A 22,553-nucleotide genomic window follows, 5' to 3' on the forward strand; every position below is an offset into this window, starting at 1 on the left:
GATGTTTTTGACATCACAAATGCGGCAATTGACGGTACCGGCTTTCTTCTACGACATTTAGACAATCCTTCACATATATTGGTCTCGATGAAAATTTTGGATTCTATTTGTAAATCCGTAGAATCTATAGCTATGGAAAAAGATTTCTGGAGAGTTCTTGACGAGGTATTCAATTACAATCATACTATTTGTATCTATAGGTATATATTACGATGATATTCCGCTACATGCATGCCATAGCGCCCGTTGTCTGTGTGAATAATAACCTTCAGAATTACGACTCGATGCGAAATCAATCCAGTTTTTATTATTTTACCTTCATTTAAAAAGTATACCTTTAGCTTTATGCATACTGAATAGGTTCGTTTAGGAGTAACGCTTGACTTATTTTGAAGATTTATTCTACCTCTTATTTATAAGAGTAGTCAGTCTAGTTCAAATTAAATTAACTGTTGTTATACGTGTAGATCAAAATGCCTGCTAATGCTGCGGAAGCGTGTTGCCTAGCGTGTGCTCTCGCGGCGAAGCAGACGGTGTCAAAGGTTATCGTAGCACCGACGGTGACGGGCAGCACTGCGCGACATCTCGCGCGCGTAGCTCCTGAAGTTGTTATATTGACGATAAGCTCCAACCCATTCACGGCAAGGAAACTGCAGCTGTACAGAGGGATAATACCTTTAATTTATACTGGTAAAATTACTGACATAAATTGTGATATGATCAAAATATGTAAACATAAGAATATTTTAAAGGTAAATTTTCAGTTCCACCGACATTCTTGAAGAGTTCACTTTCACCCATTAAAATAAGTTGACATGGAACTTAACACGAATCTCAAAAAAATAAAAATCTCCTTGTTTTCCTTCCTCAAAAAATAAATTAGATTCGAGATGCAATATAAATATTTCAAAGATTATGAAATAGCTAACATTTGTATTTTTTTTACAGATAAAGCAAGATCAAAGTTTGAAGACGAAGTGAACACGCGCGTCGCGTACGCGGTATCATATTGCGTTAAGCATAACATATTAAAATATAAGCAAACTTACGTTCTGTTGAGACGAAGTACTATCTACAGTGGTTTCCCTGACCAGATCAGCGTGCGGACTGTCTCTTCAAAATTTCATATGAGTGATATCACAGATTCAAAATAAGACCCACAAATAAAATAAAAGCATTTAAATAAATCGTCATTTTTTTATTTATCATTCTCTAAAACTTACGAATTTTTCATGTTTCAGCAGCTATATTTAGTAGGCGCTAAATTTTTAGAGTTGATAATTTTTGGAACGAAGTTCCTTATCGCGCGTTGTGAAAGGGGGCTAGACGGAAAAAATTCTTACGAAAATTTGTCACTACACTTTTTGCTATATAACCATGGCAACGACGTGACAATATATAACGAAAATTCATAGAAATAAAATGTACTTCTTGTGAAGACTTAAGTTTTTTATGCATAGAATAAACATTGGTTCCTTCACTAATTAATTGAAAGGAACTTCGTTCCATCCGGGTGTCCCTTGACACCTCTCAGGTTTTTTTTTTGTTTATCTCTAAGTACTTTGGTTCTTATGAACATGTGAGTTGATTATATTGATGATGATGGTGATGTACGAACAACCAAAAAATATCCTGATGAACAGATGTCAGAAAGACGAAGATCAGTTGTGAATTGCCACTAATGCATACAAAATAAACCCACCCTTGCCACAGTTAACTAGGGATCACCCTAATCATTGCATGGGTGTGCTTTAGTAATTTTATCGGTTCGTATTGACAGTTTTAGAAATAAATCCACATCGTTATAAACAAAATAAATATATTAAATTCTTTTTACTATAACATGACCAGCTCTTTTCGATTCTAGTAGACAAAATTGTTCAATCTCTGGAAAATTGTCAAACAGTTCCGACGTCAATTTCAATTTTCATTAAATTTAAAAAATAATAGAAATTTGATTCAAATTTGTGCAAACGCTTCTTTTCTACGTTTATTCTGAAGGTATTTTTTAATTGATATTTTTTATGCTTTATTTCAATAAAATTAAGTAAAATTTACAACTTTCAGATGTTAGCTCATCAGGGTTCGGTGTACTGTAGGAGTATACGAAAAAGTTTAATGCAAGAAGAGGATGCTAAGGTTTATAGACTTACGCCATTCATTATCACATTCTGTAAGTAAACATATGGCACATAGGGCTTTAACGTACACTTGTTCCCTACATGTTAAATCAAACGCGGGTACCATACGTTTTTTGAAGCACCAATTGCCAATCTCCTATCTATCATCTATGAGGTCGTTGGTTTGAATTTCGCCATTCGATTATTGTCATGAATCATTTAACCAAATACTGGTGCTTTTTTGTATAGTTACAAATGTGAATAAATTAAGAAAAATCTTCTATATTTTATTTTAACAAATGTGTAAGATAAATACCATATTTTGTATTCTCTCTCTCCCTGTGTATCGTTTCCTCATTCCTGAGGGTTGCGACCTTTCTTTTTGGATACCTCTCGTATAGTGTTTCACCACTCTATGCGGTTTTCAACGATGTGGATGGCATTATGCATATGTGTTGAGCCTTCTATTTGTGTTGCGATATTGTGTTCTAAATAATTTCAAAATGTTTTTAGCCGATGCCGGCTTAACATCAATTGACATGGAAAACTTTATTGAAATGGGATTACGTATAATTAGATTTAGAATGACAAAGTTAACTCACAACGATAAAATAATGTTATTAGCAAAGTTTAGAGAAGCTTCAAAAGTATACTGTTCCAAATATGGCGTTGAAAATTGGCCGATTGCAATTTCTATTGATGTTCCTAACGCTTGTATTAAAACTGGCAGCTTAAATGAGGTAACTCTTTAAATAAATATTTTATTTTCTTATGTATACATAATTCCATGTTTTTAAATTGTATGTTATATGAAATGTGTGGTATAAGTCAAATAATCGTGCACAACAAAATGCGATTAAAAAGTTAAATGTAAGTTAAAAGCAAGAAATCATTGAGCTACTTTAGATATTTTTTGGTTCAATCTCATCCAAACAAACAAGTCACAATAAGTCCTGAATTCAGCGATATTTCTTTTTCCTTTAAATGATGAATGTTAAAATTTAAACATTAAAATGTTAAAGTATTTGCGATTAAATTTAATTTTACAAATGAAATCGTTAAATTACTATTCCAGGAATTAGAAGTGCAGGAAATAATATTAGAAGAAAATAGCAAGATAAATATAACATGCAATAAGAAATATTGGAACAAGTGCAGTAAAGATTTGTTATTTATGGACGACCCATTTACATTTCCATCAATAAAACCTGGTACTGAAATAACACTAGGTTGGGGAAAAGTCATTATGTTTTGTGTTCAAATAATTAATACGGAAATGATTAAATGTAAAATAGTACAAGGTGGCCTGATAGGAGAATTGGAGTCTTTTTGTGTACGCGGTATCAGACATATAAAGCCAGCATTATCTAATTATGATCTGAAGATGATTGACTTTGCCAAAGAACATAAAGTTGAGTCATTTTCTTAATTTACAATCCATTAAAGTTCAATTTTTTGGGTTTTTATTATTGTATTTACTAACTATATTAATAAAGCCACTACCTGTCGCCCTCGACTCCAAATGCACGTAATAAAAAAATAATAATAGCCTATATGTTCTCCCGTACTATGTTCTATATCCATGCCAAATTTCCAGATCCATTGAACCGTTCTAGCAAACCTTCATCCATTCATCCATGCTTCCAACATCTAAACTTTCGCATTTATAATATTAGTAATATTGATTTACATTCAATTTTAGCTTGACATAATCATTATGAATTCAGTACGTTATCCAATCACTATAACTAGAGTGAGAAAGCTATTTAAGAACCAACGAATGCCACACATTATCAGCACTATATGCGAACAAGAAGGCTTGGACAATATTGACGATATTATAGAGGTATAAATATAGAAATATCTATAAAATTTTAGTTTAGTATGTATGTATATAACAACAGATACACCTGTCAAGATTTTAACTTTTTTTTCTTTCGATGAGAATTGATAAAGCTGCATGACTTTTGGTAACCCGGAAACAGAAATAATTAATAATCAGTGTTAGAATAAAAATTCAAAATCTTTTTTTTTAGTGTTGTACATAAGATGATAGGTACGTATTATGCAATAAATCGACGTTTATTTGTTTTTAGTTTTTACTTTCGTATATTAGGTATATAAGTCTAATTAAATTTTTATAGATATCCGATGGAATAATATTAGCAAGAGAATTTTTAGCTTATGAAATTGTTAACCAGTATCGTATGGTGGCTATACAGATGCAAATTAGTGGAAAGTGTAAACAGGTATTTTTTTAATTTTTCCGTACTCTTTTTTGCACTACGTTTATTTATTTAATTGCACTTTTTGTTTTACATATTCCTTATGCTAAATTTCAATAGTATTACCTTGTATGGTAATACTAGCTGTCGCCTCCGTCCGTGGGCAATAAAAAAACTAAAACTAAATTATTACGCTTACGTGTTCTTTCAGACTGTGTTCTAAATGTATGCCAAATTTCATCGGGATCCGTTGAGCCGTTCTGAAGGTATCTTCAAACAAACATCCGTCCATCTAAACATTCGCATTTATAATATTAGTATCATTAGTATAACAATTGTTTTTGTTATTTTTCTTTATGGATATTTTTAATTGCTCGATATTGACTACGATTAAAAACATAAAAAAAAAACTATGTTAACATCACAAACTTTCATTTGTTTAGCGAGGGAAGCCGTTCTTTGTTTCGGGCAATATTTTAGAAGAGAGTCTAAAGAAAGGCATCATCACGGATCGCGACCTTTACGATATCACAAACACCGCAATGGACAACACTGGATTTATATTAAAAGAACTTCATGACCCATCGCATTTATTAATTGCTATGGATATTTTGGATTCAGTTTGTAGATCGGTGGAATCTATCAAAAGCGATGGGGATTTTTGGAGGATTTTAGACGAGGTTCGTTTCAATTTTTTACAAACGATTTAATCGACTTGACTAGTTACGACTTTACCGATAATACCCGTGATAAAATAGTAAAGTAGAAAGATCTTGAGGATGATTTCTGTTTTTTTAATAAACTAGCTTTTACCCGCGACTTCGTCCGCGCGGAATAAAAAAAATGCACACAAGATAAAAAGTTCCTATGTCCTATTCCTGCTTCTAAGCTACCTGCCCACCAATTTTCAGCTAAATCAGTTCGACCAATCTTGAGTTATAAATAGTGTAACTAACACGACTTTCTTTTATATATATAGATAAGAATAGTGCATCCCGCAACAAGTATATTTAAAAATATTTTCTAGAAACTTTTAGGAACGTGTTGCACAAATTTAACAATCTATCACATTGGGTATTTAGTTGAAGATGCCAGTAAATGCTGCAGAAGCATGTTGTCAAGCGTGTGCTCTAGTGGCGAGACAGACGCAGTCCAAAGTGATCATTGTGCCGACAGTGAGCGGGAAAACAGCGCGTTGTCTGTCGCACATTGCACCAGAAGTAACTATCTTTACAATCACATCAAATCCTGTCACGGCCAGAAAATTACAACTTTACAGAGGAATCTTATCTATTATTTATAACGGTAATTATATATTTTAATATTACTTTAAATGCACTCGATAAAATAAGTTGCTATGATTTTCTTCATAAAATAATCTTAGGTTTGGTTTCATGGGCAAAAGAATCATCTGGCGAAGTCCATTTTAAGAAATTACAAAACTTTTTATGTTAATTTTATTAGACATTTATTTCTTTATTTGTAAAAAAACAGCAGCACAGACCTTCCTAGTTCATGATATCTCTCTCTTGACTCTTATCTACTTAGTATTTTTAAAAGACTAGTAACATATACACATCTATGGGTTGTAGTTTTATTCATGTGGAGACCTGATTATAACCATATTGTCTTAATTTCAGTGAATAAAGACCAAAGTTTTGAAGAGGCAATGGAAGATCGTGTCAAGTTTGCTGTATGTTACTGCATTACTCGTAACATATTGAATTACAAGGATACTTATGTTGTACTAAGAAGGTCTACTATGTACAGCGCCTTCGCTGACAATCTAAGTGTAGGTACAGTCAGTACGAAAACACATACAGTTTTACAATGTTCTTCTACAAAACTTCTTGCTACGTTACCCTAAAAAAATGAGATGGGTTTCATTCACTGTATGAATTACACTTCGATTTATTGGGTCAATAACTACATTATGATTTGTAAACCAGATTAACCGTGGGTTTCTAAGACCAAAATCTCTCTATAAAACTGATCGTTGTATCTCTCATTGTCTTTGAGATAACGGTAATAACATTTTTTAAACGGGGGATATGGCCTCAGAAACCCACCGTAAGTGTGGTAAAAACGTGTAAGATTTTTGTGCCTTAACAGATAAGAAATACCAATAAAATATATTTTGATTCAAAAATGGATTTCATTTCCCTACTAGTCTGAAAATTTAATTACTTTCCTCAAAAACCATAACTCGTAATTAAAAAAAACAGGTGAACTGGCAATAGAAAAACTGTTCCCTTACCGTGACTGCTTATCCTTCTGATTCAAAGACAATCTACTGCAACACAAATCTTTTAGTTTTTTATATCTATAGGAAGCGATAGTCTGCTGCCTCTTCGACTACCGAAGGTTTGCGATCAGTTCTCCATATTTTATTCTGTCTCTCGCGTAGCGAAACAGGTTACACTCGCAAGCCCTGTCCACTCTCGGATGTTGCGCAACCAGGATTTCTTTCTGCGGCCAACACTACTTTTACCGGTGACTTTTCCATCAAGATGAGTTGAAGGAGATCGTATTTTTCGTGTGGGAGCACGTGGCCGATGTAAGATACTTTTATCATCTTGACTGTATGCAAAAGTTCTCATTTTTGATTGACCCGTCGCTCAACCTCTTCGTTTGATATGTTGTTTGAGTCCAGCTTATGGCCAACATCCGCCTGCAAATATGCCCACATCTCGAACGCTTCAATACGTTTTCGGAGATCTTCTTTTATTGTCCAAGCCTCGCATCCGTAGAGAAAGGTAGGCCAGATGTAACACTTTAAAAATCGAATGCGCAAAGATATTTTAAGACTGCGAGTGCAGAAAATTCATGTACCAGAATTAAGAAATCTACCGTGTAAGATGTTAAAAGATAATATAACTTACTTGGGAACGTAGTTAAAGTAACGCATTTGCAACTATATAAATCACAATAATAGTACAAAATTTGTAATACTAGCTTTTGTCCGAGGCTTTGTCCGCGCTGAATAAGAAAAACAAAAGATAATATTATGAGTTATTAGAGACTTTGTTCTTTATCTGTACCATATTTCCATATGATATATAGAATCATTACAGAGTTATATAACAAATATGTAGAGCCAAATAAACATATCCCTCGGAAACCGTACATAATTCCGGGGTCCTAGGTAGTATAGTATTCTTCAAGACAATTTCTGTACCGAATTTCATCGATACCTACCTTAGATACCTTCTAGCAAACTTCTATCCAGCCATCCAGACAAACTTTCGCATTTATAATATTATACAAGATGATTAATTAGTTCAGACTTACGTTGCAACTAATCTGAACTGTATAAAAGTTATAGCGCAACTTTATAGTTGAAGGTATTGTTTTGTTATCGGCGTTGGGAAAATTGAATTCGCCGCGGGATTACAATGCGGCGGGGGATTTGATCAAAAACAAACAATTCATTTTTCCATGTAGCTTTTTTATTTGGACGATCTAATCGTAGCGATTGCACCAAATAGTGAAACAATTTCGTAATAAACTTTCCTTTTATTGATACGTTATTTTTTTAATCACTATATTGATACTAACCCTGAATATACGTTATCATCATCAGCTCACAATAAGTCCCCATTGATGGGATCGTAGCCTATCCTAAATTATAGGTGAAAAGCCCAACCACCTTGGCCCAGTTTCATTGAATTTATTCGCAGAGAAGTGCAGGTTGCATTACGATGTTTTCCTTCACCGTAAGAATGTCGGATAAATGTAAATATGTAAATTGAAAAAACATTGTACATGGCGAGATTCTAACCCAGACCTGAGTCATCGACGCTCCCTGAACCACCGATACTCTGATTTCAAACTGATTATCGAAGAATGAACGAAGAATAGGAATCGAAAAAGATATCATTCTTCGAAAAGGATCAACCCGTTCAGTTTTTCAAATTACAAAGGCTGAACCTCAGTTCAGTAATTTGACTGAACTATCAATTTAATTAACTTACTCTTATAGCCAGATCCTGAGGAGTACCTACCTACAAAGGTATATTATTAAGGTTATATTATATGGAATGCATGCAGTTATTTATTGCCACAGTTACATAAGTACTGTGTTAATCTAGTTGCTAATGGTAACAAACTATTGAAAGACTGGCAGTGCGCCAACTGAATATGTTCATATTAAACATAATGCTGTTAAGCTATCAAATTGAAATATTAACAAAGAAATTGTTACACTGGATTGTAGAAAAACATTGATTTATGGTTGAAGAGGCGATTTTAGCTTTCTATGAGACTTCCAAATTGAATTTATATAACCACACTTTTATGTACGATACACATTGATGACTAGATTGCCAAATGAACAAATAAAGGTTTAGAATGAGAAACAAAGAATTTAGATCGAAAAATATACCTATCAAAGATTTTAAAGTGCAAAAACAGGTTTCTTCCAAATAATGTATTAGGTTACAAATAACTATTGCTCTCTTAGCAAAGTAAAAAAAAAAAACATGGCATAAGTCTTTCCATAAAAAAAGCAAATAACATTAATTTTGGAGAAAGGTCCGTGAACATGTTTGTAAAACTCGTCGGCCGTGTGTCTATCGATAGTTGATGCCAAAAGCTATAGCCGCTGCAACTCCAAACGATGGATGAGTTGCAAATTTACTTGAAAATTCCCTTTGATGGTATATTTTATACACGTTTCGATTTAGTCAGGGTTTGAGCAAGTTATGCAAAGATTTAGACTTTGAGTTTTTTTTTTACTAGTCAAACTGAGATTAAAAGTCATTAATTCTGCAAAAGAAACTAGTTTTACTGGATACACAAGAGGGTAGTTTTTAACTGGTATTTACCTTAATATGTCGATTCCAAAACAACATGTTGCTTCTACGCAAATCAAGCTACTTAAAGATCCTCAAACAAATACATCTTTTAACAAGTAGAGATCTACAGTATTTGTTAGGATTTTGGAAGAGTTGTGCAAACCATCAAATCGGGAATCAAATATCGAAGCACGATGAAATTTATCAAACGTTGTAACTTTTCGCAGGCACGTACCAAATGTAAAATCGGAGCTTTATAAATTCAATTTGAACTTCGGAGAGCCGCGTTGCCCTGTCTACCATCAAACGACCGAACCCCTTTGACGTCCGTCGACGATGCTCTTTCGTCACTTGCATGTCCGAGAAGCCATTACAAATCTAGACTTTTAGAAACTGCGACCACGTGATCAAAATTTCATTCAAAATTGTAGTTTCGCATTGAGTTTCGACTGTGTTAACACTTGTAGTAATTTATATCACTGCAATCTGACCCCACAGTTATGAAATCATTATTGCAATGTATACAAATTACTTAGTCACAACAAAATTGCAACTTTCTCTTAAAATTATTTCATGTGTGTTACCAATGTAAATTGAAAACACATTGTTTTCCTTTAAACGGGATAGTAATTAAACTACTTAGTTTTAACTACACAAGCAGCCAAGTTAGAACAATATAAAGTTGGAGACAACATGCTTCGTTTATGATAATGTTGACAATTTGTAGTCAAAGGTTGAAATTGTAATTTCTAAGCAATTACAGTGTTTAATATTATAAATCTCGAAGAGATCGGCTAAACAGAACTGGATGAAATTAGGCACAGAGTTAGAATAGAGTCTATTATAGCGCGTAATCTACTTTTAAACCCAAAAAATGTTCGTTTCTCGTAGGATATATTTGTTTCAGTTTTTCAGATTTAGTTGACATCTAGGCAATTAAATAAATATTTGGTTTTGATATGAAAGAAGTCGCGTGCAACAACAAGTCTTGTTGTGTTTCCTCTACGCGTATTACTTTCTTATTTTTAAAAGTGCTTCAAAAAGGTTCATCGATGTCATTATTTATATGAAGTTTAGTTAGATCCGGTGACAGAAAAATAAGTCAGTAATATTTTTAAGCACTATCCTTTTGCTTTATAATTTGTTTTAATTACGATTTAATTTAATTTTTTAAATATTTTTTTATTGTTTTGATACAGCTATGGTTTGGCCAACTGAATTTGATACAAGATTGGGTGAAGTAAGTTAGAAACTACTAAGTTTTATTCATAGTTTTATCAAGTGAATATAGTTGTAGGATAAGAATCAAAGCTCGTATTTGTACTAGTAGTGCGCAAAAGATTTGTCGATGACTCCGCCTTCCCTTGCCACCAACCACATCCCAAACTCGTTTGCCTAGTACCGCTCGTACACAAGACAACGTAAATCTTCGAAGCCCGGTGAGTTCAGTCACTGAGCGACTTCCCAATACAATGTCATAGTACACATCGCGTGTTGCCGACATTTCTATCTGACATCGCTAGTCGCTCGCTACATGTTTACATAGGGATTTTGGTCTCAGAAACCAACGATTAAATTTTACTTATCGATCTAATTCATTCGTTAAACAATGATAAAAAAATAATTTATTTATATCAGTTAGTTTATTTGTATCATAAAGTCCTTAATGTTACCTTTTTTGTCAACCTTACTGATCATCGTCGCGTGACGTCACGAGGCTATCGACAAAGCTTCTGCGCATGAGTAATAGCACCGGACTATCACTATTTATACCATGAAAATAATTTAAAATTCTAAACATAAAGTACTTTCTTTAGAAATCAACAAACTCAGTAAGCAAACTGCACAATAGTAAAAAATTAGGACGGGAATACGTTATTACTTAAGAATAGGTAATACAAGATAAAAGATGTCACATTTCACAACTTCCTATTGAAAGATTTTAAACGCGCTCTTTCTCGAAACGACTCTATGAAAAAGAAAAGAAGAAAAAAAACTTACTGTATTTTTTAAGTATGACGCAATGGAGCTTCCCGGTCAGCAGCTGTCCGCAGCTACGGCGTACAGCCCACTGGACCACGTGCTAAATCTGGACATCAAACTGCCGGCGGCGTGTCAACGTCTCACCGGAATTATAGCTACTGTAGGTAAGTTGAAGAATAAAAAAAATAAAAAATATACTTTTGTAAATTAAAAAAAAATGAAAGAACCATCGTCTCTGAATTTAAAAGTTTGTATTGTAATGACCCAAAAAGTGTACAATTTAAAATAGTTTTGTTAAATTGCAGGGAAAGCATCAAACGATGTAGAGACGATGCAGAGGATGATGGCAGCCGGGATGAACATTGCTCTCCTCAATCTATCTTTCGGAACTCGCGACGAGCACATAGATACCATAAAGAATTTGCGGCAAGCGGCCAAGAACTACAGCGTGGTGGTCGGAAAGAACTTCCCCCTTGCCATCGCTGCGCGTCTTCCTGGAAGAAAGATTAGAACCGGGCATATTTCAGATGTAAGATAATTTAAAATTATCAAAGCCAAATAGGTCTGAGCTACAAAAAAACATTGTGTAGCAAAGTGCTACGGTAGTACTCTGTGTTACGGTGTAGTATAGATCGTAGATGCACTTTGGTTCTTCGTAGACGAGTTTTTACCTCTACACTTGATACTTTAAATTACTATTGTTTTAACCCAAGTACTACAAAAGTAACTGTCGTTAAATTTTATAATTGTGCGTTAAAAGACAACTCATTATTTCAGACTTACGTAGAACCTGTTGAATTAATAAGTGGTGAAACAGTACGACTGACCACAGATGAAACTTACAAAGACAGGTGCTCGAGTAGTATTGTATACATTGACTTTCTTCACTTTGCGGAACAGTTGAAGAAAGGTGATATCATACTTCTGGATAATGAAACTATACAATTAAAGGTCGAAATCATATCGACTACAACGTTGACTTGCAAAATCGAGAGAGGCGGGATGTTAGGATCGAACAAAGATGTGTTTGTACCAAATGTTGTGCTCAAAATGCCCACTTACTCCGAAAAGGATAAAGTTTATATTGACATGGCCGTACATCATCAGGTGCTCCACCTTTGTTTTTTTCTGTATTATTAATAGGATGTTTTATTTTGAATCAAATGTGTATAGCCTTTAACACATCAACGGTCACTGAATCTCTATTTATGAAAGCATTTATGAACATTTAAGTGTACATTAAAACAAATTATACGTGTGGACGTTTTAAATTATTGTTTTCTGTTTTAGCTCGATATCCTTATTGCATCATTTATTGATTCAAAAGATTCGATTTTAGAATTGAGGAATGCGATGGGAGAAAAGGGAAAAAAGATATCTATCGTCGCTAACATACAAACTTTAGAAGGCTACTACAATTTTGATGAAATACTCGAGGTTATTTACGGCGCAATTCTATAAAATTAAATTTTATTAGATATGAATGTCTAGACTATCTATTTTTTTCTAGGTAGCTAATGGTGTTATGATAACCAGACAAGAATTGGGGTCTGATATATCACCGAAGAAATTAGTTATCGCTCAAAAGAATATGATTGCTCGCGCTAACAAGGTAAACAATTTTAATTCAAAGCTTTATTCTAATAGAAAAATGTAAGGCATAGAAAGTATTATCTTAATAATAATTATAAATGCGAATGTTTAGATGCATGGATGGATGGATGTTTGTTTCAAGGTATCTGCGGAACGGCTCAACGGATCTTGATGAAATTTGACACAGATGTAGAATATAGTCTGGAAGAACACATACTTATTACGTTTTTTTTTAAATTCCGCGTGGACGAAGTTGTTGGCGACAGCTAGTGTACAAAAACTCTAGAAGTTCAGGAAATTATAAAGTTTAATTATTAACTCTTTTGAGAATTAAACGGAATTGTATTGATAGTCATTTGTTCCAATAGGCCAACGTACCCGTCTGCTTGTGCGCGCATCTTTTAAGTAGTATGAGATTTAATAAAATACCTCTAAGAGCGGAGCTACTCGATGTGGCAAACTGTATATTGGATGGAGCTGACGCTTTGGTACTATCAGCAGAAACAGCCATAGGAATTTGTCCAGTAGACACGATAAGTTGCATGGCAAGCGCTTGTAAAGAGGCCGAAGCTTGTGTTTGGACTAAGAACATATTTCAAGATTATGTTGAAAAGGTTAGATGAAGCATTGCTTTTATTTTTATTTTAATGTACACTCGTAGTTAAATTGTAACGTTCCTTCCCCGTTCTTCTTCATCTACGACAAGGATCAAAACAATTTATTACAGGGGGTTAGTTTATTATAGCTTTTAATGAAATCATGTATGTGACCAACATTCTTTATCCACCTCTTGTGATTTGTCTGCTGTTGTGTTTTAGTTGTATACAACGGCAGGACATGCGTGTTTATATGAACGTCTTTGTGGTTTTAGACTCCAATGCCTTGTGACCAAGCGACTGCTATAGCAATGTCCGCGGTCCTGGCGGCGTACCGTTCTCTCGCGGCAGCCATTGTTGTAGTTACCTCTTCGGGAACTTCTGCGTTTCAAGTCGCCAAGTACCGGCCGAGGTGTCCAATTATAGCGGTCACCCGTTATCCAGCACTCGCCAGACAAATGCATTTGTACAGAGGTGTTATGCCGTTGATTTATGAATGTAAGTCCTGTTATTAAATATCCATTATATAGCTTGTATTAGAAATCTCATGGCTATTATATTTTTAGGAAACGTGACGTCATTAAGTGTAATGTTTGAGGACTTCTATACTTAAATATCAAAAATAGAATATTTCATTGTAATACTTCCATTTAAATAACCAGAATCGTAGTTTTTTTATATTATTCATTTATTGTTTTTAACAATTAATTTAAAGCGCCATCTAACGAGTGACGTTAACATACAGGTACTCCATCGCAATGCGAACAACAAGTGAACCTATTTAATGTTTATTGATATTTTTATGAACCAGGTACCCCGGACGCGGATTGGCAAGTACACCTCGAGCAGCGCATCAACTTCTGCACGAAGTGGGCCATGCAGCGTGGTTTCGTGCGTGTCGGAGATCCAATCGTTGTAGTCTGCGGATGGAAGCAGGGCTCTGACTTTACTAACACCATGAGAATTGTTTATGCCACTGCCGATATTAACGGCACATAATGTGAAAATGTTTTATACGAGTTTCTTTATTTATATGCGTTCATGTTACGTATTGTTTTATTTTTTCTTGGCTCACAGGAAAGTAAATATGCAAAAGTCCATGTAATCGTGACATCTAGTAACCTCTGCTTGCTGATTATGAAATGTGAAGTTATCATTCGATTTTTATTCTTCCTACTAGCGTAAGATAAGTTTATTTGGTTTTGTACGTTAAATTAGTTGTTTATAAACTCGTACTAAGTCAATTTTTGGCGCTGGTTTATTCCCACATTTGTTTTTCTTTAAATTTTCTGCTTTAGCTTAGTTTCAATAATAACTTAATGTTGTTTTAATTTCATTATTAAAATAATGAGACATTCCAGCCGTCTCTTTAGTAGAATTTTGAAATATTTTGTTAACAAATTGCTCGACAGTGGAGGCTCACAGTAATAAGGGACAAAACACCTTTCCTTTGTCTACTTTTTATTCCGGCTTCTGTCTACATTGTCTAAATAAAGAACAATAGAATATAAACGTATTGTAGAACATATGACACAATTTAATGCACTCATAAATGAGTATCATTTTATTTCGTATGGAATACGATAAACTTTTTAAAACTACTATTAGAGTGCCACAAACTTTTCTATCTAGGTGGCAATACTACAAATATATTATTCGTTTTCATTCTCATATTTTGATAAATTGAAGATTTTCTTGAAAAGGGCTAAATTGGCTTGAGATTTCTTTTAGTTTATTTATTGTTCAAATATTTTACAGTACTCTTAAGAAGCGAAAGCAATGCTATGTGGAAGAATTTATTCAATAATTAAAATAGTATCAAAAAGGTTTCATAATTATTTATGTATGTATATATTTGCTAAAATACAAACAATATAAACAATAATTCAACTTGTATGTTATCATTAAGCAAACACTCAAACAAAGTTGTCATTCGAAATTAACAATTCATGGAAACGTTTCCTCACTGGCGCCATATTGTTACCGACTTCCGGAATAGTTTAAACTTTTCAGACGCTACGTTTTACTGTTCAAACGATTTTAGAATAACAATATGAAATAATAACGATAGGAAAATGACGAATTTATATTAAAAAAAAAACATCATAGTTAGCTATTGCCTGAATAACATCACCATGTATTACCACTGCCTTTCGCAAACAGCATTGACATCTGTACTAAACACTGTCATCGTTTTTATACTTTACTAGCTTTTACCCGCGACTCCGTCTGCGCGGAATAAAAAAAAATAGATAACGGGGTAAAAATTATCCTATGTCCTTTTCCTGGTTCTAAGCTACCTGCCCACCAATTTTCAGACAAATCGATTCAGCCGTTCTTGAGTTATAAATAGTGTAACTAACACGACTTTCTTTTATATATATAGATGAAAAAAATAAGATAGCAGTATTATTTCACAGAGGTGTTATGCCTTTCACTGTTACTTAAACATAAACAAGCAACAAAATTCTTATATCTAAATACTAAAAATTATAGTCATACTAATATTATAACGAGAAAGTTAAGATGGATGGACGGATGTTTGTTTGAAGGTATCTCCGAAACGGCTCAACGGATCTTGATGAAATTTGGCATGGATATAAAACATAGTCTGGAAGAACACATTGGCTACTTATTACGTTTTTTTTTTAATTCTGCGGGGACGGAGTTGTGGGCGACAGCTAGTAGTTATATGAATATGGCAAATGCAACAGATCGAATCAGTGACAATTTCATAATAACAATATAGACGTAACGTCCAGAATTTTAACATTTTAACAAATTGAATTCTCTCTCGTCAGTTAGCTGAAAAGTATTCGATAAAATTTTATTTTTAAATATTGAATTTTTCTCAAAATAAAATACATTTTATTGTCTTTTATTTTTGTTTTAATATTTTGTTGTTATCGTTTTACGAATATGTAGAGACTACTATACTTGTATTTTAGGACTTAAATTTATTTATTTTTTTTGCTTTTTTGCTTGTGTATGAAACACAGTTCTATTTTCATTATGATCGCCTTCTATCGACTGTAGCATGATGTTAAATAGTGTAAATTCTTCCTAAGTCTTACTAATATTATAAATACGAATACTTAGAAGGATAGATGGATGGATCGATGTATGTTTGTTTGAAGTTATCTCCGGAACGGCTCAACGGATCTTGATGAAATTTGGCACAGATGTAGAACATAGTCTGGAAGAACACATAGGCTACTTGTTAGGTTTTTTAAATTCCGCGCAGACGGAGTCGCGGGCGACAACTAGTGGACTATAAAAAAGAAAAAATTGTACAATTTCCATTTATATTATATTTCTGAGTTTTAGGCGATCAAATAATATATATAAAACATATTCTAGGCCATACTGAATTATTAAACACTGGAAATAAATAACTTTCACAAAAATTACTAAGTAACTTCCAACTTATTTCATTTTTTATTTACAATTTTTCTAATATTCATTAAAAATTCGAACCAATAACGAAATTAAAAAGTCCTCATCATTTTAATTTCCGTGCTAATGAGGTCAGGCGTATTTCAATATCATTAGAGTTTAAAAATCTATTAAATTTTACTTCCAAAGTAGGTTCGATGCGGCTGTACCGAATGAAACTTGTGACTAACAACCTCGGAAAGCAATTCCATAAACTTTATTCGGAGTAAAAACTGGGTTAATTTGTAAGAAAAAGTTTTAGTTCACTTATACATAAATACTTCGCGATGGAAAAACTTATTTTATAGCGTTTGTGAGAAATTTTAAGGACTGTCTCATCACACAATTCTACATTAAAAATAAATTTAACATGACTACATGTTAAAAATCGTAACGTAACATTTTCCCATTAAAAAGTCAAACAGAGTTGTTAGAGTTCGACACTGGAAGACTTTTTAATTTATCGAGTAAATGAAACTTCGCAGCAGTATCAGCTCTGAAATATCCGAACAATATGGTCTAATAGAAGTTAAGCAATTGATTGATGCTAACAGTGTCTGCAACTGAAAAATTCAAAACTAAAAATACACAACAAAAAAGAGAAAAATGTTATTTAAAAGTCACTATTGTTTCCCCATCCCGAATTCGTCGCTATAATACAGAAATGAAACTAAAAATCGTTTTAATCTGTGTCATTTAAAAGCGGCGAGTTGCGGCAGCATTTTGTCGCCGGTGCCATATTGTTCTTAATGTGGATTGTTCCTGTTCTGTTGTACCGACTGACAGTTTAATTGTTTTCTCTCGTATACAACAGACAAACAAAACATCAGACTTACTGACGGGTTATTATTGTAATAAAGGACGATCGCTTATATTTTTGGTCGCCATTTCATGTACGGTTAGGTAATGCTACCCGCGTTTCAACGGAGTGTACATGAAAAATATGTCACAAATATAAACTCCATTAATTAGCCATTTATTGCATTCAGTAATTTTATAAAACTAGCTTTCGCCCGCGATTCCGTCCGCGCTGAATGAAATAAAAACTTAATAAGTACCCTATGTGTTCTTCCGGACTATGTTTTACATCTGTACCAAATTGCATCAAGATCTGTTCAGCTATTCCGGAGATACTTTAAAACAAACATCCATCCATCCATCCATCTAAACATTCGCATTTATAAATATTAGTAAGATAAATTACTGTAAATTCCAAATTATTCGTTTCCATTTGACGTAGACTTCGCGCTGTATATTCAGTTGGGTAACACCACCGTTTATCATGTTTTATAATACCTCATGTAACAAATAAATAAAACGGATTCCATTACTCTATCAACACGTAAACAGTTTTCAATTTGAACCGATTCTGAAGGCATTTCTCTTGCATTACAATGCAACATCTCTTGGGCATTCGACAGCGGGAAGTCAATTAAAAGTTGCGGCAACTTAATAAGAGCGCTAACGAAGCTTCAATTGCAGCACCCACCGGACGTATACAGTTGATCGAGTGCACTTTGCAATGATCGTTTCAACTTATACGATTTGTTTTCTATATCTGCACACACACGTGATATTTATTAAGAGCGGAATGAAATTTGATGAATGTTTTTTTTTAATTTTTCACGTGCACTTGTTTGTACAAATAATTGCTCAAACGCAGACAAAGATCAAACTTCGTATTTTAATAATAAGACACTTAGGAATCTATTAATTTGAACATTATATCAATTAATATAATCGTGTGTCTGAATCAAAATAATGTTGTTACAAGACTCCACGTTCTATAATTCCTAAAGGAGACAAAGAATCTGCAAAATTCAGGTTCGCAACAGCATAGAATGAAAATCGTCCTAATTTCCCATGCGGCTTCCGCAACGAGTACGTATTCGTCAAACTTATTGAATATTATTGAAATCGAACCAAACTTACCGAACTTTACGTGTATTCTATATTCTCATGTTACATTATCAACGTACTTTTGTTGTTAGGTTTGAAATTTTATATTTGCAACTTTATACTAGAACTGCAGTTCAAATATCTAGAGTAAATGTAATTGTATACTGTATAGCGGCTGTCTAGAAGCCTTAACTTACACCATAGTAGGTGCAAAGACTGAAGTATGTAGCGCTTACAGTATTTTGTAGTTTTGTGCTGAATTAAAAAAGTAACTGTGACTATATTAAAAATACAAAATAGATTTCATGCATTTTTTCATACGTTTTCCCTATTATCCAACACTGTACGTAAAATATGGTTTGTTCGAATACTTCGCATTCAATTTGTATATGAAATTGTAAGATAACCGATACACAATTGATGCAATTCGACGGCACGTCGTTCGCTGGCGGGACACGAACGCTATTAAAAGTTCCACTAACTCTGTGAAAGCCCCGACAAAACTAGTTTGTGTCGGCACTACCACTGCTCCCCAACATACTCACGTGTCTACGTGTGTACTTCTATGAAATAACTGAAAGGGAGAACGAATTATATTTTGTGCAAAGTTGCATTAATCTAGTAGTACTACTAATATAGTTTAAGCAGTAGAGCCGGCAACAACAATCTTTTTCGGGTGCATTGTGTCTGAGTGCGTCTGTGGCTCAGGGTTTGAACACTGGACTTGTAATCTGCAGGTCCCGGGCTCGAATCCTGACATATACTAATTTGTTTTTCGATTTTCAAAGAATTAATTCAAAGACATGTATGAAATCAACCAACCCGCACTGGGCATGTTTGAATATGGCCTAGTCACCCCTAACTTCGATTAACAGCTCGAAGCCCATCGGTAGTTCGATCTACAACAATATAAACATCTAAACACCTCTAAGACTTTGCATTTGCACAATGCCTGGGGCATTAGCATGCCTGATTCGAGGTGACGGCTAATGAGCCTTTGACGAACGAATGTATTTAAACGAGTCTCCAAACAACAGGCATATTTGTATTGCATACATTTCTATTGGTTTATCTAAAGAAATAAAAACCTCTGTAATAAATAACAGTATAATTTATTTCTTTTCTTTATGAGGCAAAAATTTAGAACGATTTTCACACACAATAATAATATAGTATAAATACTCGTGAATCAAGTACCCAATAGTTACTAGACTTTTAAGAAACATAAACATTTTCCTTGATATTAAAATAGGGATAAAATATATATCTAGAAACATTACAAATACAAAGCTAATAGAATTCGACAGCACGTCTCTATACCACGAAACTCTAATGCAGTTAAAAGTTGGTCTAACTTTGTAAAAGCATTGACGAAACTAGTTTGTGTTAATGAACACAATTTAATTCTGCGCCGCTGTCGAAGATTGATCGATGTTTTAAAACAGAACGAATTCTTAACTTAATTGTCTGCATAAAGAATTTTATTTATATGTTAAATTATGTCACAGTTTGCAGATATTATCCACAAATAAAACTCTCTATTACCAATAAAATTGTGTACAAAAAGACTACTTAAGCCCTAAGTGATCATTGTAATGACTATGAGTATGGCCGTTAAAATTTTTGTTATTAATTTAACCATTAGCTTTGAGTGTGATACATAAAATAATAAAGTCTTATTTAAGTCTTTTTTTATTCTAAAAGAATCTGAAATCTCGGTAAGTTTTAAAGCAAATTATTCGAGTTAGGTTTGTTGTAAATTTATCCAAACTTTTAATAGTGTTCACGTCAACAGAGATATCTTCCGCGACATCGCCCCGAGCGCTGCGCGGAATTCACACTAAAATATATCGATTTAACTTATATTGTCCACACTTTCACCATAAAAAGGTACTTATTACAAAATTCATCTAACTATTAGCTGATTTTGTCCGGAAAATTTAAAAAAGAAATGTTTGTGGTGGATAACCCTTATCACTTAGGGATATGAAAAATAGATAGTAGCCGATTCTCAGCCCTACTGAATATGTATGTAAAATTTCATAAAAATCGGTTAAACCGTTTCGGAGGAATTTGGCAACTAACATTGTCATATGATGGACTTTCAGTAAAAGGTACCAACTGAGAATTTTATATATCGTTACATATGTACAACAACATTATTGATGACTCTGTTCATTAAAGTAGGATAGCAATATTGTTCTATAACACGTGTTACGATAGAAACTCACTCTTACGTTTAAAGTTACATATTAAACAAAAAATAAAACAAAGTCAGTGCAAAGCTAAAAGTCGAGACGACTGACGTGTTAAAAAGAAAACAAAAATTTCGTGCACAAAACAATAAAGCAAGTGTTAAAATTCTACGAAACTCTATGAATCTTACTTGGGTTAGGTTCGTACAGTACGTTGGTAGGTTGCTCTGCGTATTCATTTGACACCCTCGAAACACGTGTAGTTTCACAGTGTTTTTTTTACTTATCTGCCTACAAATTAATCTTTTTCATACAGTTTTAGGTAGCTAATTGCTCAAACTATAAACATAAAAAATACAGAGAAATATTTACCGAAATATTATTCAAAATGTATGCTTAAATATATATATGTTTAGGTAATATATGAAATTACAAAATTATAAACGTTACCTTCCAGCCTTGGCACGTCAATAGCAATCAATTATGTACATACATGCGAGCTCTAATTTCCCCCGCGGGTGATTTGTTACATCAGCACATAATCATGCCTCTACCATGTATTATGCTTTTACCTCCATATGTTTTTGTACCTATAGGTGGGCCATTTTAATGACATTTGACACTTTATCAAAATCCATCAATGTAACCTTGTAACGGCGGGCATAAAATATTATTTATTTTTTTGAAATTAGAAATACAAAATTGATAACATTTTTCAAATTTCAATTCCATATTTAAATGTAACCATGTCAATCGAACGTCGTTACAATGTTACGTCAGTGCTCTTTGTATATTTTTAAACAACAAGGACGTTATAAAAAAATCGAACGAAAAACATAAATATTTCATAACAACTGAATTCGATTCTCATATGTTTGAAATCAGAATCGATTCATTCGCTTTAATCGATGTTTTTAAGCAGCTCACTATGAAGCCGAATAAATTAAGTCTTCCTTCTTAGTGATATTTCGTGTTTAAGAACTTTTACATTTACGATTACTGAGATTTACATTTCGTCAGTAGTGAATTAGTCTTCGTTTTATTTTACATACATGTTTGTTTTTGAAATAAAATTTACTCTATAAACAATGTATCCACGTGGGAAATCAGGATATAAATTTCCATTTCACTAGTTCCCGGATACATGGATATCCAGGTTTGTTTGTTTTATTGGGAATTTAAGGATGTGAACTCTCTTGGGCGTCTGATTTCTGCGTCAGTCTAGTCATCGTTGACACGAAAATTGGATTTTTTCGATGTAAAATTCCATATAACATGTAATGTTAGCTTACATAGCCTCTATTATAAAACATATACGAGTTGAAATTTCAGTATTTTTTTCTTTTGTCAAATATTAATAAATAGCTGTTGCCCGAGACCCCGTCCGAGCGGAATAAAAAAAAACTTAATTAGTAGCCTATGTCTTCTTCCAGGCTAAGTTCTGGAGATACCTATTAACAAACACCCATCCTTCCTTCCATACAGCCGAAAATTCGCATTTATAATATTAGTAAGATTTCTCTCATTTGTCTTACTAATCTTACGTCTTTCTAAAATCTTACTTCATACTAATATTATAAATGCGAAACTTTAGATGGATAGATGAATATTTGTTATTACATATCGTCAGGACAGCTAAACGGCACTTTGGCTTAGAATAGTCTGGAAGAACGCATAAGCTAGTAAGTTTTTTTTTTAATTTCGCGCGGAC

At 33.5% G+C, this 22,553-nt stretch overlaps 3 protein-coding genes across 3 annotated transcripts; all 3 read left to right on the forward strand.

Moving 5' to 3' along the window:
- Positions 1-79: 79 nt before the first annotated feature.
- LOC106720293 (pyruvate kinase 1) lies at positions 80-1,155 on the forward strand. The gene is made up of 3 exons (XM_045679129.1): positions 80-165; positions 468-690; positions 949-1,155. Exons 1-3 carry the CDS (start codon positions 88-90, stop codon positions 1,152-1,154), a joined length of 507 nt encoding a protein of 168 aa, XP_045535085.1. The 5' UTR covers positions 80-87; the 3' UTR covers position 1,155.
- A 1,468-nt stretch (positions 1,156-2,623) lies between these two features.
- On the forward strand, positions 2,624-8,483 carry LOC123721202 (pyruvate kinase-like). Its single transcript, XM_045679087.1, has 8 exons — positions 2,624-2,860; positions 3,196-3,531; positions 3,823-3,966; positions 4,265-4,369; positions 4,789-5,025; positions 5,428-5,650; positions 5,986-6,146; positions 8,412-8,483. Exons 1-8 carry the CDS (start codon positions 2,624-2,626, stop codon positions 8,481-8,483), a joined length of 1,515 nt encoding a protein of 504 aa, XP_045535043.1.
- A 1,859-nt stretch (positions 8,484-10,342) lies between these two features.
- On the forward strand, positions 10,343-14,312 carry LOC106720104 (pyruvate kinase). Its single transcript, XM_014514686.2, has 9 exons — positions 10,343-10,381; positions 11,156-11,288; positions 11,430-11,653; positions 11,902-12,231; positions 12,415-12,561; positions 12,635-12,736; positions 13,086-13,331; positions 13,589-13,811; positions 14,125-14,312. Exons 1-9 carry the CDS (start codon positions 10,343-10,345, stop codon positions 14,310-14,312), a joined length of 1,632 nt encoding a protein of 543 aa, XP_014370172.2.
- The last annotated feature ends 8,241 nt before the right edge of the window (positions 14,313-22,553 follow it).

The sequence above is a fragment of the Papilio machaon genome, chromosome 8, assembly GCF_912999745.1.
Source record: "Papilio machaon chromosome 8, ilPapMach1.1, whole genome shotgun sequence".
Classification (NCBI taxonomy): domain Eukaryota; kingdom Metazoa; phylum Arthropoda; class Insecta; order Lepidoptera; family Papilionidae; genus Papilio; species Papilio machaon.

Coding starts and splice junctions, on each gene's coding strand:
- LOC106720293 (XM_045679129.1), top strand. CDS start 88: ATGAAAATTTTGGATTCTATTTGTAAATCCGTAGAATCTATAGCTATG. Junction 166..467: donor TCTGGAGAGTTCTTGACGAG/GTATTCAATTAC, acceptor TTATACGTGTAG/ATCAAAATGCCTGCTAATGC. Junction 691..948: donor AATACCTTTAATTTATACTG/GTAAAATTACTG, acceptor TTTTTTTTACAG/ATAAAGCAAGATCAAAGTTT.
- LOC123721202 (XM_045679087.1), top strand. CDS start 2,624: ATGTTTTTAGCCGATGCCGGCTTAACATCAATTGACATGGAAAACTTT. Junction 3,967..4,264: donor ATATTGACGATATTATAGAG/GTATAAATATAG, acceptor AAATTTTTATAG/ATATCCGATGGAATAATATT. Junction 6,147..8,411: donor ACAATCTAAGTGTAGGTACA/GTCAGTACGAAA, acceptor TTATTGCCACAG/TTACATAAGTACTGTGTTAA.
- LOC106720104 (XM_014514686.2), top strand. CDS start 10,343: ATGGTTTGGCCAACTGAATTTGATACAAGATTGGGTGAA. Junction 10,382..11,155: donor TTGATACAAGATTGGGTGAA/GTAAGTTAGAAA, acceptor GTATTTTTTAAG/TATGACGCAATGGAGCTTCC. Junction 12,737..13,085: donor TGATTGCTCGCGCTAACAAG/GTAAACAATTTT, acceptor TTGTTCCAATAG/GCCAACGTACCCGTCTGCTT.